We start from the raw sequence: 12,325 nt of genomic DNA on the forward strand, positions 1-12,325 counted from the left end.
AAGTTACCAATGACTTGGACACTCTTAATTAATTGGGGGTGGGGAGAGAAATTTCCCTTCTGGTAATATTTGCAATTCCTACAAAAAAAAAAATTGGGGTTTTCTTTTTGAAAACTCTGGGTAGGGCAAGTACATGTGATGGAAATAAAAAGAATTTGAATAATTTGAATTATCAATGAAATGTAGGAAACTATAGAAAAAATTTTTTTGTTTGTTTTTGTTGTGTGTGTGTGTTTTTTGGTTTTTTTTTTTTCTTTTCTTTTTTGTCTTGAGCCTCTTGCTCTTAGCGTACAGAACCCATGTGAGTCTGTTTTCCTAGGAGACCTCAGTATTTAGCACGCTGGGGGCGTTTTCTCTCTTGTTGGATAAGATATTCTGGCAGAAGATCAGGATGCATTAGGCTGTGGGCCCTGGCTGAGTAGGACAGAGAGAGGTGATGGCACTTTGTGTCTGCATTCCTAGAAGCCTGCCTCCAGCTTTGGCGTCTGCGCTGGTTTCCTCCTCCTAGGCGTGTCCCGGGAGAATGGGCGGCCCCTTTCCAGACAGCACTTAGTCTTACTTGCCCCCCACGCCTCTCCTCGTCCCCTCCCTTCTCCACTGCAGCCTTTCTCTTAGCCCGGACCACTTCCTTCTTCTGCTTGTTCCTCCCTAGGGCGCGGAAGCTGAGTGCAGGGTTCAGACCCACGCGGCGAGCAGCTCTTCAGTGAAGAAGGAAGCAATCCGAGAGGTGAGCTCGTCCTGGAAGGCGCCGGGGGGAAAAGCTGGACCAGACGTCTGGGGGAGCCTGAGTCTCGGGTGGAGGGCGAGCACCCTGCGGTGCGGAGGTGCAGCTAGAGGGGGCCTTGGGCACGCGCCCCCTGTACCCCACTCGCGGGCACCCCATCCGGCCGGCACACTTCCGCACTGGGCTCACGTGACGTTTTGCCGGCCGGGGGCGGACCGGGAAAGGAGCAGCCCCAATCGTGTTTGCAGCGGTGCAACGTGTGGGTTTTGCACTTGGCGTTCGCTTGGTGGGGTGGGAAAGGGCTGGGGGGGGGGTGAGGTTACGGGGTTGGGAAGGGCTGGGGGGGGTCCCCCGGGGGAATGAAGTGGGGTCGTGACATTGCTCTCTGCAGTGCGGAGGGCAGGTGAGTGAGGGAACGCGGGACTCGCTCCGGGCTGTGCCTTCGGGTGCACTGGCGGTGGGGGACCGAGGGAGGGTGAGTGGCGAAGACAAAGGCGTCCGGGACGAAGCCCTTGTCCCGGGCTCTGCAGCCCTATGCAGTTCAGGGGTGAGGGAGTGGTACACACAGGCCCCAGGATTTGGGGATCCATATTTGGCAAGACCCCAAACTTGTAGGCGGGATGACCAAATATGGAGTCTGCTCGAGCCAGCGAATGGGGAGAAAAGTGAGCCTTTGACCCGAGGCCAGCTGTTAGTGATAGAAGCGAGACTGGAAGATCGCCCAGCTCGCGTGTAAAAGTTGGCTGCCGTTTCCTGGGGAGGCGACTCCAGAAGGCTTTATTTCCTTGGCGCATTGCCTCCAGAGTTTTAAAACACAGCTAGAGAAGGCTCCTGACAATACCTTTCCAAATGTGTGTCGATGAAGCTTTCTAGCGTGCGCCAGCCACAGCCCTTCTCTTTGTGAGTCAGTCCCACTCAGACAGCCTAATTAGAGTCTGTGACAGACGGTCCGGCTCACATCTGCCGCTGCCATTCTTACGGCCCAGCCTCTCACAGACAGGCTCGTTTTCTTTAGACTTCCTCAGTTTATGACCTCTCATTGTTCTTGAGCTCTCTCCTCCCAGTCGAAGGTTTCTCTCCTGCTTTTAGACTGCCATGGGTCTTCCGAAGATTGTATAATGGGCATATTTTCTTCTCTGTTCCCCTCCTATAATAAATGACTAAAACCTGCCAAGTTGTGTATGCAGTAGTAAACCTATTATTTTCCTATTCATAAGGGTCCGGACAGAGAGCTTTTTCTTGCTTTATAAATAATCTCTCTGCCTTCGTAAGTTCTCAGTATACATTACATAAGGATACACTGTTACATTAGGTTCATTTGCAGAAACAGTGAAAGAAGGGGAAGAACGGGCAAGACGGAGTGTTGGGAACCGGACTTGTGTGGCTTTAACCCGTGTGAGCTTCTTTTGTCCCGAATAAAATGAGATGAGTAACAGAGTACTTAGTAGGGTTCTTAGAACTTCATGAATTAGGGTAGCCAAGTGGACCAGTGGATAAAAGCACTTGCTTGGAAGCCTGATGACCAGATTTTGACCCACATGGGGAAACCCTTAAGTTGCGTTTGACTTTCACATTCACACCCTCACCCAAATAAATAAATGTAAGAAAGGACTTTTTTTATTTTTTTTACAAAAGAATTATGAATTAACTCAGCTAAGGAACCTGGTGTGTAATTTCTGGGATTACAGTCATAGGATCTATCACGCCTAACATTTTTATGTAGGTGCTGGGGCCCAAACTCAGTGCTTGTAAAGCAAGTGTTTTATCAACTGAGCCATCTTCCCTGACCCCCCCCCAATCTGTTTTTCTGTTATATCTTCATCCTAACCAATAGAACAATACCAAACACTAAGACTAGGTATATAAATACATTATAAGGAGGCTAGCTATATTTTGTGTGTTTACTTTTAAATAACAGGCTGCTAAGCCAACTTTTTGGATCAATATCCTTTGGCATGTAAGTAATAGAAACTCACACACACACTACACGTTATAAACAGGGGAAATATCATCGGTTCGTAAAATAACAAGTTCCAGGGTCGGACACAGGCTGAGTCATTTCTATGCCTAGCTTTTCTTTCTGCTGAATTTCCCAGCTGGGTCTTCCCATAGGGTAACCATTTTCACCAGGGTTGTAGATGCACATGTTACTAGTAGTCTAGCAAGACCGTGAGGTTGAACTTGACTGTTTCGAACCCCCAAATAAATAAATTTAAAAAAATTAAAAATAAGAGAATTATATGAATTGACTCAGATTAGGATCCTGATGCCTTTAACCTGACCTGCTGCTGACTCTGGGTCACTTCTGGAGCTGAGGGCTACATGCTCTGTCCACATACATGGCTTTAGAGTAGACAGGGAAGTGCTGAACCCCAACAAACTCTGCTGGTGCCAGAGTTGGAAAACCGTTCTGGCCCCACAAGACAGCAGCTAGTCACCAGACAGCAGCTAGTGACACAGACAGGCGTATTCCCACCATTATTCTATATCCTCTGGGGGATATTTTAGCTTTTTTAGTATCACTTTTAAAACTGCACTTTGAAATTATATAATTACGCTCTCACCAGCACAAAGGTCCCCGGTATAGTTGGACAGCATAGCTTTTAATAATAAGTGTTAGAATTGCATTTCATTGAAGACTTAGCATTTTACTGCGATGTCTGCCCCTTCAATTATAATATTTATGCCAGTCAGAGCAGGCGGTGGTGGCACTTTTCATTATTAGCCGATCGAAAACCTGGTGTCCCAATCGATACCATTAAAGCGGGTGGTATACAGTCGTAGATGTCACTCATCCTAGAAGCTACCGGGAACTAGCAGTAATCCATCTGAATGAAGTCGGTTCTTCTAAGTCATCGCCTTAAAGACGAGAGTGCCAGCGCTCCACCTCTTAGCTCGTTATTCAGCCTGCAGAGATTGTCCTGTGAAAACAGATTGAATCTATGCCTCTGTGGCTGAGTTGCTCACATACTCTAGTCTCTGCCGGCTCCATCCCCTATCCACTCGTGCTGCTAGTTCTTGTTAGTTCATGAAGCAGCATTTGTTTAACCTCTCCTCTTGGTGCCAGGCACGCTAAAAAGGAGTTCTGAAGTCCGATCCCCGTGGAGAGAAACTTACCTTGTAGTGAGGGAAGCCCAGAAGACAGTAATTCCACCAGAATGAAATGACCCAGGCATCCAGTGCTAGGGGAACTCCGGTAGAGGGCTCTCCGCAGGTTAGGGAATGCTTTCCGTAGGACGGTACATCCAAGCGGGGGATGATTTATGAGATGCAGAAGGGGGGAATTGGCAATGAGTTGAGCAGGAGAAAGAAGTCGGAGAACAGTGTTGCCAGGTGTATTTGATGAGTGGAGACTCCCGGAGCTGCGGCTTAGCGTTCAAGTATACAACAGAGGAGACTGGAATGGAGGTCAGAATCTGGCCTACAGAAGACTTAGCAAGCCACACCAGGACTCAGCAAGACCCGGCAGGCTCAGTTCTCATTCTGGACTCTTCTTGATGGGATCATGAATGGGCCTCACTGCAGGCTGTGCAACGCAGTCAGTTTTCATGGGCAGAATCCATAGGGGGCCATGCTGCTCCTGTATGGGAGATGAGCGTTGTCAGTGCGCTGACCTGAGGGTATTCAGGTGGCCTTGGTATGCGTCTGTTTCACCTCTAGATCAGGAAGAGCAAGAAGCTTAGTTTATCCTGGCACCTCCACCTCCTAGGTCAGGGCCTGCCTCAGCTGTGCCTTGTGCTTTCTCCTTTGTCTCCAGAATATTCCATTTGCTCTCTCACCTTTGTCCATTTATTCTTCCTTCCCCATGATCTCCAAGGAGGGGTCTACCATCAAGGGAGGGCTCGCCACACTGCTGTTCACCGGAGACCTTTCTCTGTCTCGAGCATGGGTCATGCTATCCTTGGCAGTTTTGCTGCTTAGTGGAGTTCTGTGAGAAGCTGTGCATGGAGGGCAAGGGCCATTTTCTCCCTAGTATACAGAAGGGGCAACACAGAGGGAAGTTCCTTAAGTAGAGGGAAAACAGATCCATTAGTGCATTCGCTATACCTGATACTAATAGAAAAGAGACGTGGTCAATAATAGTGACACATGCTGCTTGGATGAGCAAACGGACCCTTGGGTTGCTGTCTGCCCGGTGGAGTGCAACAAAATGGCTGTAATACAGGCTTCTTTTCTCTTTCAGTCAGCAATGAACGTGGAGCATGAGGTTAACCTCCTGGTGGAGGAAATTCATCGTCTGGGTTCCAAAAGTAAGTATTCTCAATGCAGAATGTTTCTTCAGAGTGTACCGCAAGGCCAGCATTCCAGAGAGGCCACGTAGGACTGAGGACGGGGACACAGTCTGCCACAGCCTGGGTAACTGCTCTTAGTCATAGGGCTGTTGGGGTATCAGGTTTTTGAGGCAGAGAAGAGTTGAAATGGTTTGTTATTTTATTTTATTTTTTTTTTAAGTTGGAAAAAAAAATCACGTGTACCTAGCCACTTAAGTTTTATTTAGAGTCGATTCTAGATATTGTCAAGTTGACAACCAAGAGTAGTCATCACAATTATTTTCATTTTCTCTTAATTTTTTTGAGATGTTTACAATTCTAAACATAAAAGTAAAATAAATCCACTTAGATTTCTTCCTTCCTTCCTTCCTTTCTTCCTTCCTTCCTTTTTTTTTTTTTTTTTCTTTCTTTTTTTTTTTTTTTTTTTTTTTTTTGGTGTCTTTGTCTTTAGTGTCCAAGCAGCTATTGTGAGGACAGCAGTGTGTCAAGCTGGTGTGTTGGTGTCTTAATCCTAAGTTGTACTGAGGTGGTTGTACTTACAGGGAGAAGTGTCGGTGTCTGAGATGTGCAAGGGTGTATGAATATGAGACCAGCTAGAATAATGGGATTCAGAGTTTTAAAAATTATCATGTAAATGAAAACTAATGTTTCAGAGTATCTTATAAATAAACACAGTGCCCTTTTAATCTCAGTTCTTAGGAGGCGGAGGCAGGAGGATCGTGGGCTGAAGGCCAGCCTGACCTGTACTATGATAAAAAAAAAAAAAAGTTATGCCATTACGGCTTAATTCTTCTTAGACTTGTTTATAAATTACAATTTTTTTCTTTACTATATAGGATAGACACCCTTTAAAAATTCTATTAAGCTGTTTATCCCTAGTGTCTCTTGTATTTGTTTTCTTCCTTTCCTGTGTATATGTGCATGACTGTGTTTGGGGATGTAGAGGCCAAAGGTTAATCTCCGTGCTATTCCTTGGGACTTTTCTGAGTCGTTTGAGACAAGGTGTCTCATTGCGGTGCGGGCTCATCAAATAGACCAAGCTGAGTGGCCAGTGAGCCCCAGGATCTTCTTGTCCTCCCCTCCTCACTGTGCACCCCCCCCATTCTAATTTGGGTTCTGCTGATTGAATTCAAGTCCCAATACTTGCCTGACTTGTACTTTCTCCAGTCAGCTGTCTCCTCAGACCCCTGCGTCTGTTTTCTACTCTTGCTGTAGCCAGTTCCCACAGATGCAGCAGTGGTAAAGCGAGATGTTTAATACTAGGACGAATTTCCTTTTTTTTTTTTTTTTTTTTTTTATAGTGCAGGCGTCTGATGACGTCTTGCCAGGCTCTGATCCGGGTGCTGGCCCGCTGGCTGGCTGGCTTCAGTCCTTTCTGGAGGGCTCTGAGGAGACTGTAGCTCCTAGCTTCCACTTCACTTTACATTCTGGTGCTGCCTGCATTCCTTGGCACCTGGCTCTCCATTGTCTTCCAAAGCAGCAACAGTGTGGGAGTCGTTCGCTCACTCTGCATTACTCTGCCTTACTCCTACGTTCTTAAGGACTCTTAGGATTCCATGAATTGACCCAGACAATCCAGAAGAATGCCCCCATTTTAGAGCCCTTATTTAATCACATTCGAAACGTCACCTTTGCCTTGTAAGGTAAGGTCCTCACAAGTATTACAAATTAGAACACAAGTATCTTTGGGTGTCATTATTCTTTCTGTCCCCTTGGGTAGTCCTGGGATCGAATCCATGCTAACTGACAGGCTAGGCAGGTGCTCCGTCCCTGAGCCAGTCCTAGCCTCCTCCTCCTTGAGTCTTTTCTTGTCACTTTATTTTGACAGCATAACCGAAATGTGATGGTAGAGCCATATGGAAATTTTGTGGAGGTCACAGCCACATGAGTTTAATCATCTTGTCACTGACTGATGTTGCTCGCCCATATGTGCCAAGCCCTTGATAAGCATAAGTGACATAGGCACGTTCCTTTTCCCAAAGCATCTTATTTCTTAATTGATGAGGCAATTATCTGGGGGGGGGGAGGGAGGGGGACTTGTTGAACTGTGAGGTGCTGGCACTCAGTTCAATAGATTATTGATAACTTTATTATTGATAATAGATTATTGATAAGTTGGGTTCACTTATTTGGTTAAGCCTTGAGTCAAGTGGGACTTGACAACAAAGTGTAGACAGGTCCGTTGAGGAAGGGACACCATGTAAGGTGCACTTGGAATGGGAACTAATCGGTGTTTGCACAGGACACTGAGGAGACACAAGTGCATGTAGTTTATTAGCATTTAAGTCCCTGGTCACATAAAGTCTTTGTAACTGCACTTTTCTCTCCCCCCTTTATTACACCCACTCGATGAAAGTCTGGGGAGTCTCATTTTCACTAGGACCACTCCTTACTGTGTCTCTCCTACATCCCTAGGGTCTCCCTAGTCCAGCTGGAATTACTATGTTGTTTGGATTGTTTAGAGCCGATTTCCAAAAATTTATAGACTGTTCTGTTGCGGTAAAAATTAAAAAGGATTGTTTTTCTATTAGTTCCTGTGAGCCGGATCCTCTCACTCCGGCTGCTACTCTACCACATAGTCCACAAGCCACCCTCTCTGTGCAGTCCCCAGGTGGTAGTTACCACGCCCACACGCACACACACACACACACACACACACACACACACACACACACACACACACGCACACACACACGCTTGGGCCCTTTCACATTCTCATTCCTCATAGGTAACAGAACCAGATCCGAATGCTCCTACTGCCTCTCAGCTATTTTTTTCACACACTGTCCTCTTTAGCCCGGGAAAGCAAAGTTCCAGAAACTTGTAATTTAGCAATTAGATTTACTTGTTAAATTCCCAATCCACAATACATCCACACAACAAATTCACTGCCAATTAATAAAGATTTAAACCGCCCACCTAGACAAAACAGAATCAACCCAGTCCGCCTGGATCTGGATTATCCTGCTTTAGTCTACATCTTGATTCTCTCTCGCCCCTCCTCCTCCTCTCTCCTTCCTAGACTCCCCTACCCCCACCTCCACCCCGCCTACCCTTCCTTCTCATCCAATGATAGGCTTCTCCTTGTCCTGGACCTGACTTGCTGCATAATGACATCATCCTACCCTGTTCCTATTCATGCAACCTGCTGTTCATTGGCCTGGTTCAGCTGGCTTTAACATTCTAACCTTTCTAACCTTTCTACCACCACCACCACCTCCTCCTCCTCCTCCTCCTCCTCCTCCTCCTCCTCCGCCTCCTCCTCCTCCTCCCTCCTCCTCCTCCTCCTCCGCCTCCTCTCCTCCTCCTCCTCCCTCCTCCTCCTCCTCCTCCTCTTCCTCCTCTTCCCTTTCTTCATTAAATTGGGTATTTCTTATTTACATTTCAAATGTTATTCCCATTCCCGGTTTCCGGGCCAACATCCCCTAACCCCTCCTCCTTCCCTTCTACATGGGTGTTCCCCTCCCCAACCTTTGCACTTCTTGAAGAGTGTCTGTGCTCTACCCCGGGGCGAGCTGAAGTTCCACTTCAAAATGAACAGCTTTACAAATGAGAAGACAAGATGATTATCATACCATCCATATGCATGGGAATACTTAAAAATTCACAGCTTCACCGGGACACCCTGACTTTATTGTTGGCAAAAGATGGCTTACCGAAATCATACGGAACTGTCATCTTTTGACATGTTATTGTTAATTATTTAAGTTGAGCCTGGAGTGATTTGGACTAATCTGCCTATGATATACGAGCTCCGGCTGGAAATTGATGAAGGAAAGTTTTATCTATTTCTTTTAAAGTCCTAATCTTTAAATTCTCATTTTTCACACAGTTAGTGAAGATGAAATGGAGAATATGATTTCTTGGAGATCTAAAGCTTTTCATCCAGCAAGGTCTCTTGAATACCTGCTTTGGGCTCAAATGCAGAGATATAGAATCAAAAAGAGAGATTCTGTTTCAGTGCTTAGGGTCTTCTCGAGGCAGCTGGAAGAGGGACATCCTGGAGGTGTAGTGGGAATAGGTTAAGTTACCTGGGTGAGAAACACCAAGGGCTTCCGCTGAGCAACACATGGTCACTGGAGATGCATGGACACAGTTACAGCGACACAAGGGAGGGTGCAGGCCCCTGGACGTTTGTCAGACTGAAGGATGAGAGGGAAGAATAACTTTGGGAATTATACCCCCATTTCTGCTTTTGGCACCTCTAAAGAATAAAAATTGGGTTTACTATTCTGGGAACTTTTAAACGGCTTTACTGATGTCTCTAAATCCTGGTGAGAAGCCCATCCCGCTCACTCTCGCCTTCATTTGCTGGGTGGTCCGCACTTGAAGGCTGACCCGATGGCGTCTCGCACCCCTACCTCTGTGCACCCCTCAGCTCTTGGGTAAACAGCAGAGCTGCTTCTCTCTGCCCTATTTTTTTTAACACATATTTTAATAAACTGACACCCAAAATAATTTCTGATTATCCCCCCAGGAACTAAGATTCAGTGGTCATAATAGAAGAATATGACTTATTTAAAGACCCTCAGTGCAACCCTGGACACCTTGAGTACATCCAGAACATGTTCTTTCCATTCTGTTTATTGCCTTTATCAACCTGACAACTAATAAATTTATTTTTGTCTATTTTTCAAAAGACTTTGTTTTTTAACATTTTTTTATTTTAAAATAAGATTGTATGGGTGTTTTGCCAGCATAGATCTCTGTGCACCTCATGCATGCCTGCAGCCCATGGAAGTCAGGAGAGGGCATCAGACCTCCTACAAGTGGAGTTACAAATAGCTGTAAGTTACCATGTAGGTGCTAGGAATAGAACCCCAAGCCCTCTGTAAAAACAGCCAATGTTCTTCACTTCTGAGCTATCTCTCCAGTCCCACCTAACAATTTTGAAAGTCAAAGTTGAAAAATTTATCTACAACCTTAGTAGTATAGCATGTTTACTTTGTGTTTTGGTTTTTTAAACTTTGAGGCTGGGTCTCGCAGTGTAGCCCTGGGTGGCTTAAAATTTTCTATGTGATGTCACAGAGATCTGCTTGCTTCTGCCTCTCGAATGCTGGGATGGAAGACACATACTGTCATGACTGACCACATTCACATTTTATCAATGCTTCTTTCTGTCCTTTTGAGGTTTTGTCTAGAAAGCACTCTATGTTTATTTTGCTCCTTCAGGGTAGGAAGGGGTTCGGTGTTAAATTCTAATCTTGGTTACCCCTGGTTAGGTGTTTCCAGAAGGTGTTCCAAGTTTGCCGTCCGTGGAGGCAAGACATTTACTAATCCTGCGTCTCTCAAATTAGATGCTGATGGGAAACTGAGTGTGAAGTTTGGAGTCCTCTTCCAAGACGACAGATGTGCCAATCTCTTTGAAGCGTTGGTGGGAACTCTGAAAGCCGCAAAACGAAGGAAGATTGTTACGTATGCAGGAGAGCTGCTTTTGCAAGGTGTTCATGATGATGTTGACATTGTATTGCTGCAAGATTAATGTGGTTTGCAGATCTGGGGGTATCTGGTAAACTGGAATAATTAAGTTAAAAGACAAACATGAACTTCCTTATGTATTTTTATAGACCTTTGTAAACAAAAGGGGACTTGTTGAGAAGTCCTGTTTTTATACCTTGGAGCAAAACATTACAATGTAAAAATAAACAAAACCTGTTATTTTTTTTTTTTCCTTAAGAAATCGGGAGACGTAGGCAATGAAATGTTTTCAGAGGTGCGAAAAAGCTTTTGTTTTCTTAAACCATTCTTAGTCTCTGCCGCACTTGACACTCCGTCAAAGTGAGAAGCGAACTAAAGACCAACTGCGGTGGAAAATAATATGTTTATGGAATAAAAAAAAAATCATGTAACTGCATTTCCTGATGTCTGTGTTTTGTCATTCAGGTATGAATGTGCCTCTTACAAATGAGTTCTTGTACTAAAATTAGGTCACTGTAGTGACCTTAATTTAGAAAAAAAAAATCTTAACCCCACAAAATTAAACAAATAAGAACGGACCGTATTATTGCAATGGACGCAAACTTAACCCCGAGTTGGGGGATAAGGCGAGAAGTCAATCTTTTCACCGTTCAGTTAGACTGAAACAGTATGCGGCCATCTGTGTTCGCACATGGCAGCCACGGTACACAAATGAAGATGGTGGAGACCATCGAGCAGGGTGAAATCAGTGAAGGCCGCAGTATCCAACGTGTGTTATCATGGAGGAAGCCGAGTGCGCATCGAGAAGTGATAGAAGCTGATCAGCGGGAGGAGGATGGAACAATAAAGTGGATGAGGAAATCAAAAGCTATGAGGTTGGACAGGAAGGACGTGTTACAGAGAGATGATTGGGCATAGATAGCCTCGTTGGGAACTCAGAAACCAGAAGTGTAGGAACCAACCAGGATTGGAGCCAGAAACAAAGCGTAGCGGCGCGTACCTGCGGATCTCATCAACTGAGGTTGAGCTGGGGGATCAGGGATTTGGGGCCAGCCTGCGGTCCGTAGGGAGATTCTGTCTAAAGACAAAAGGTTGGAACATGGGCTTCTCATGATGAATGTTGATGTTTTTGTGATAGTGAGAGCAAGTGCCCTGCACAAGTAGTTAAGTTCATAGTGGGCCAAGAGTTGGCGTGATTGGCAGAAGGCATAGGTAAATATTAAAATTAGCTACAAACCCTCGGTAGCCCGCAGCGTAGGGCCACATGGCGTTAGCAGGGGATTTTCATCTCAGCAAAGCGTCTCACCTGCTAAGCTCCCAATCTCTATCCCATGCTACGGAGCGGGGCAGCAAACAGTCAGTTTCAAACAGGTCGCCTACAACCGCCCCCTGTGGTCACTGTCACAACCCACACCAGACCAACTGAATCAAAAGTCCAGAAGCTTGTAACTTAACAATCAGACTTATCTAAGTAATTTATCTCAGTGAATTTACATTCCAGAAAACATCCACACAATGAACTCAGAGCCAACTGATGATATAAACCCCCTAGATAAGATAAATTGACCTATAGAAATCCATCCCTTAAGAAATATTCATGGGGTTGGGGATTTAGCTCAGTGGTAGAGCGCTTGCCTAGGAAGCGCGGCCCTGGGTTCGATCCCCAGCTCAAAAAAAAAGAACCAAAAAAAAAAAAAAAAAAAAAAAGAAATATTCATAACTACCTGTGGCCATTTAAGGCCGTAGGGATCTGGGCCGTCCTTCTCTGCCTCCGTCTTGGTTTTTCTCCCCTTATTTTCCCCCCTTACCAAAACTCTGTCCCCGCCTTACTTTTTTACTGTCCAATCATGGTGCCTCATCCCGTGCCAGCCCTCACCCGCATAACGACAAGAAGCCACAAATTACTTCTAAG

The 12,325-nt window shown here is 45.5% G+C and overlaps 1 protein-coding gene across 1 annotated transcript; it reads left to right on the top strand.

The window, feature by feature from the left end:
- The first annotated feature begins 535 nt into the window (after window positions 1–535).
- Window positions 536–10,849, top strand: Abracl (ABRA C-terminal like). Its single transcript, XM_032894956.1, has 3 exons — window positions 536–727; window positions 4,908–4,974; window positions 10,293–10,849. Exons 2-3 carry the CDS (start codon window positions 4,914–4,916, stop codon window positions 10,475–10,477), a joined length of 246 nt encoding a protein of 81 aa, XP_032750847.1. The 5' UTR covers window positions 536–727; window positions 4,908–4,913; the 3' UTR covers window positions 10,478–10,849.
- Window positions 10,850–12,325: the final 1,476 nt, after the last annotated feature.

The sequence above is a fragment of the Rattus rattus genome, chromosome 2, assembly GCF_011064425.1.
Source record: "Rattus rattus isolate New Zealand chromosome 2, Rrattus_CSIRO_v1, whole genome shotgun sequence".
NCBI classification, from domain to species: domain Eukaryota; kingdom Metazoa; phylum Chordata; class Mammalia; order Rodentia; family Muridae; genus Rattus; species Rattus rattus.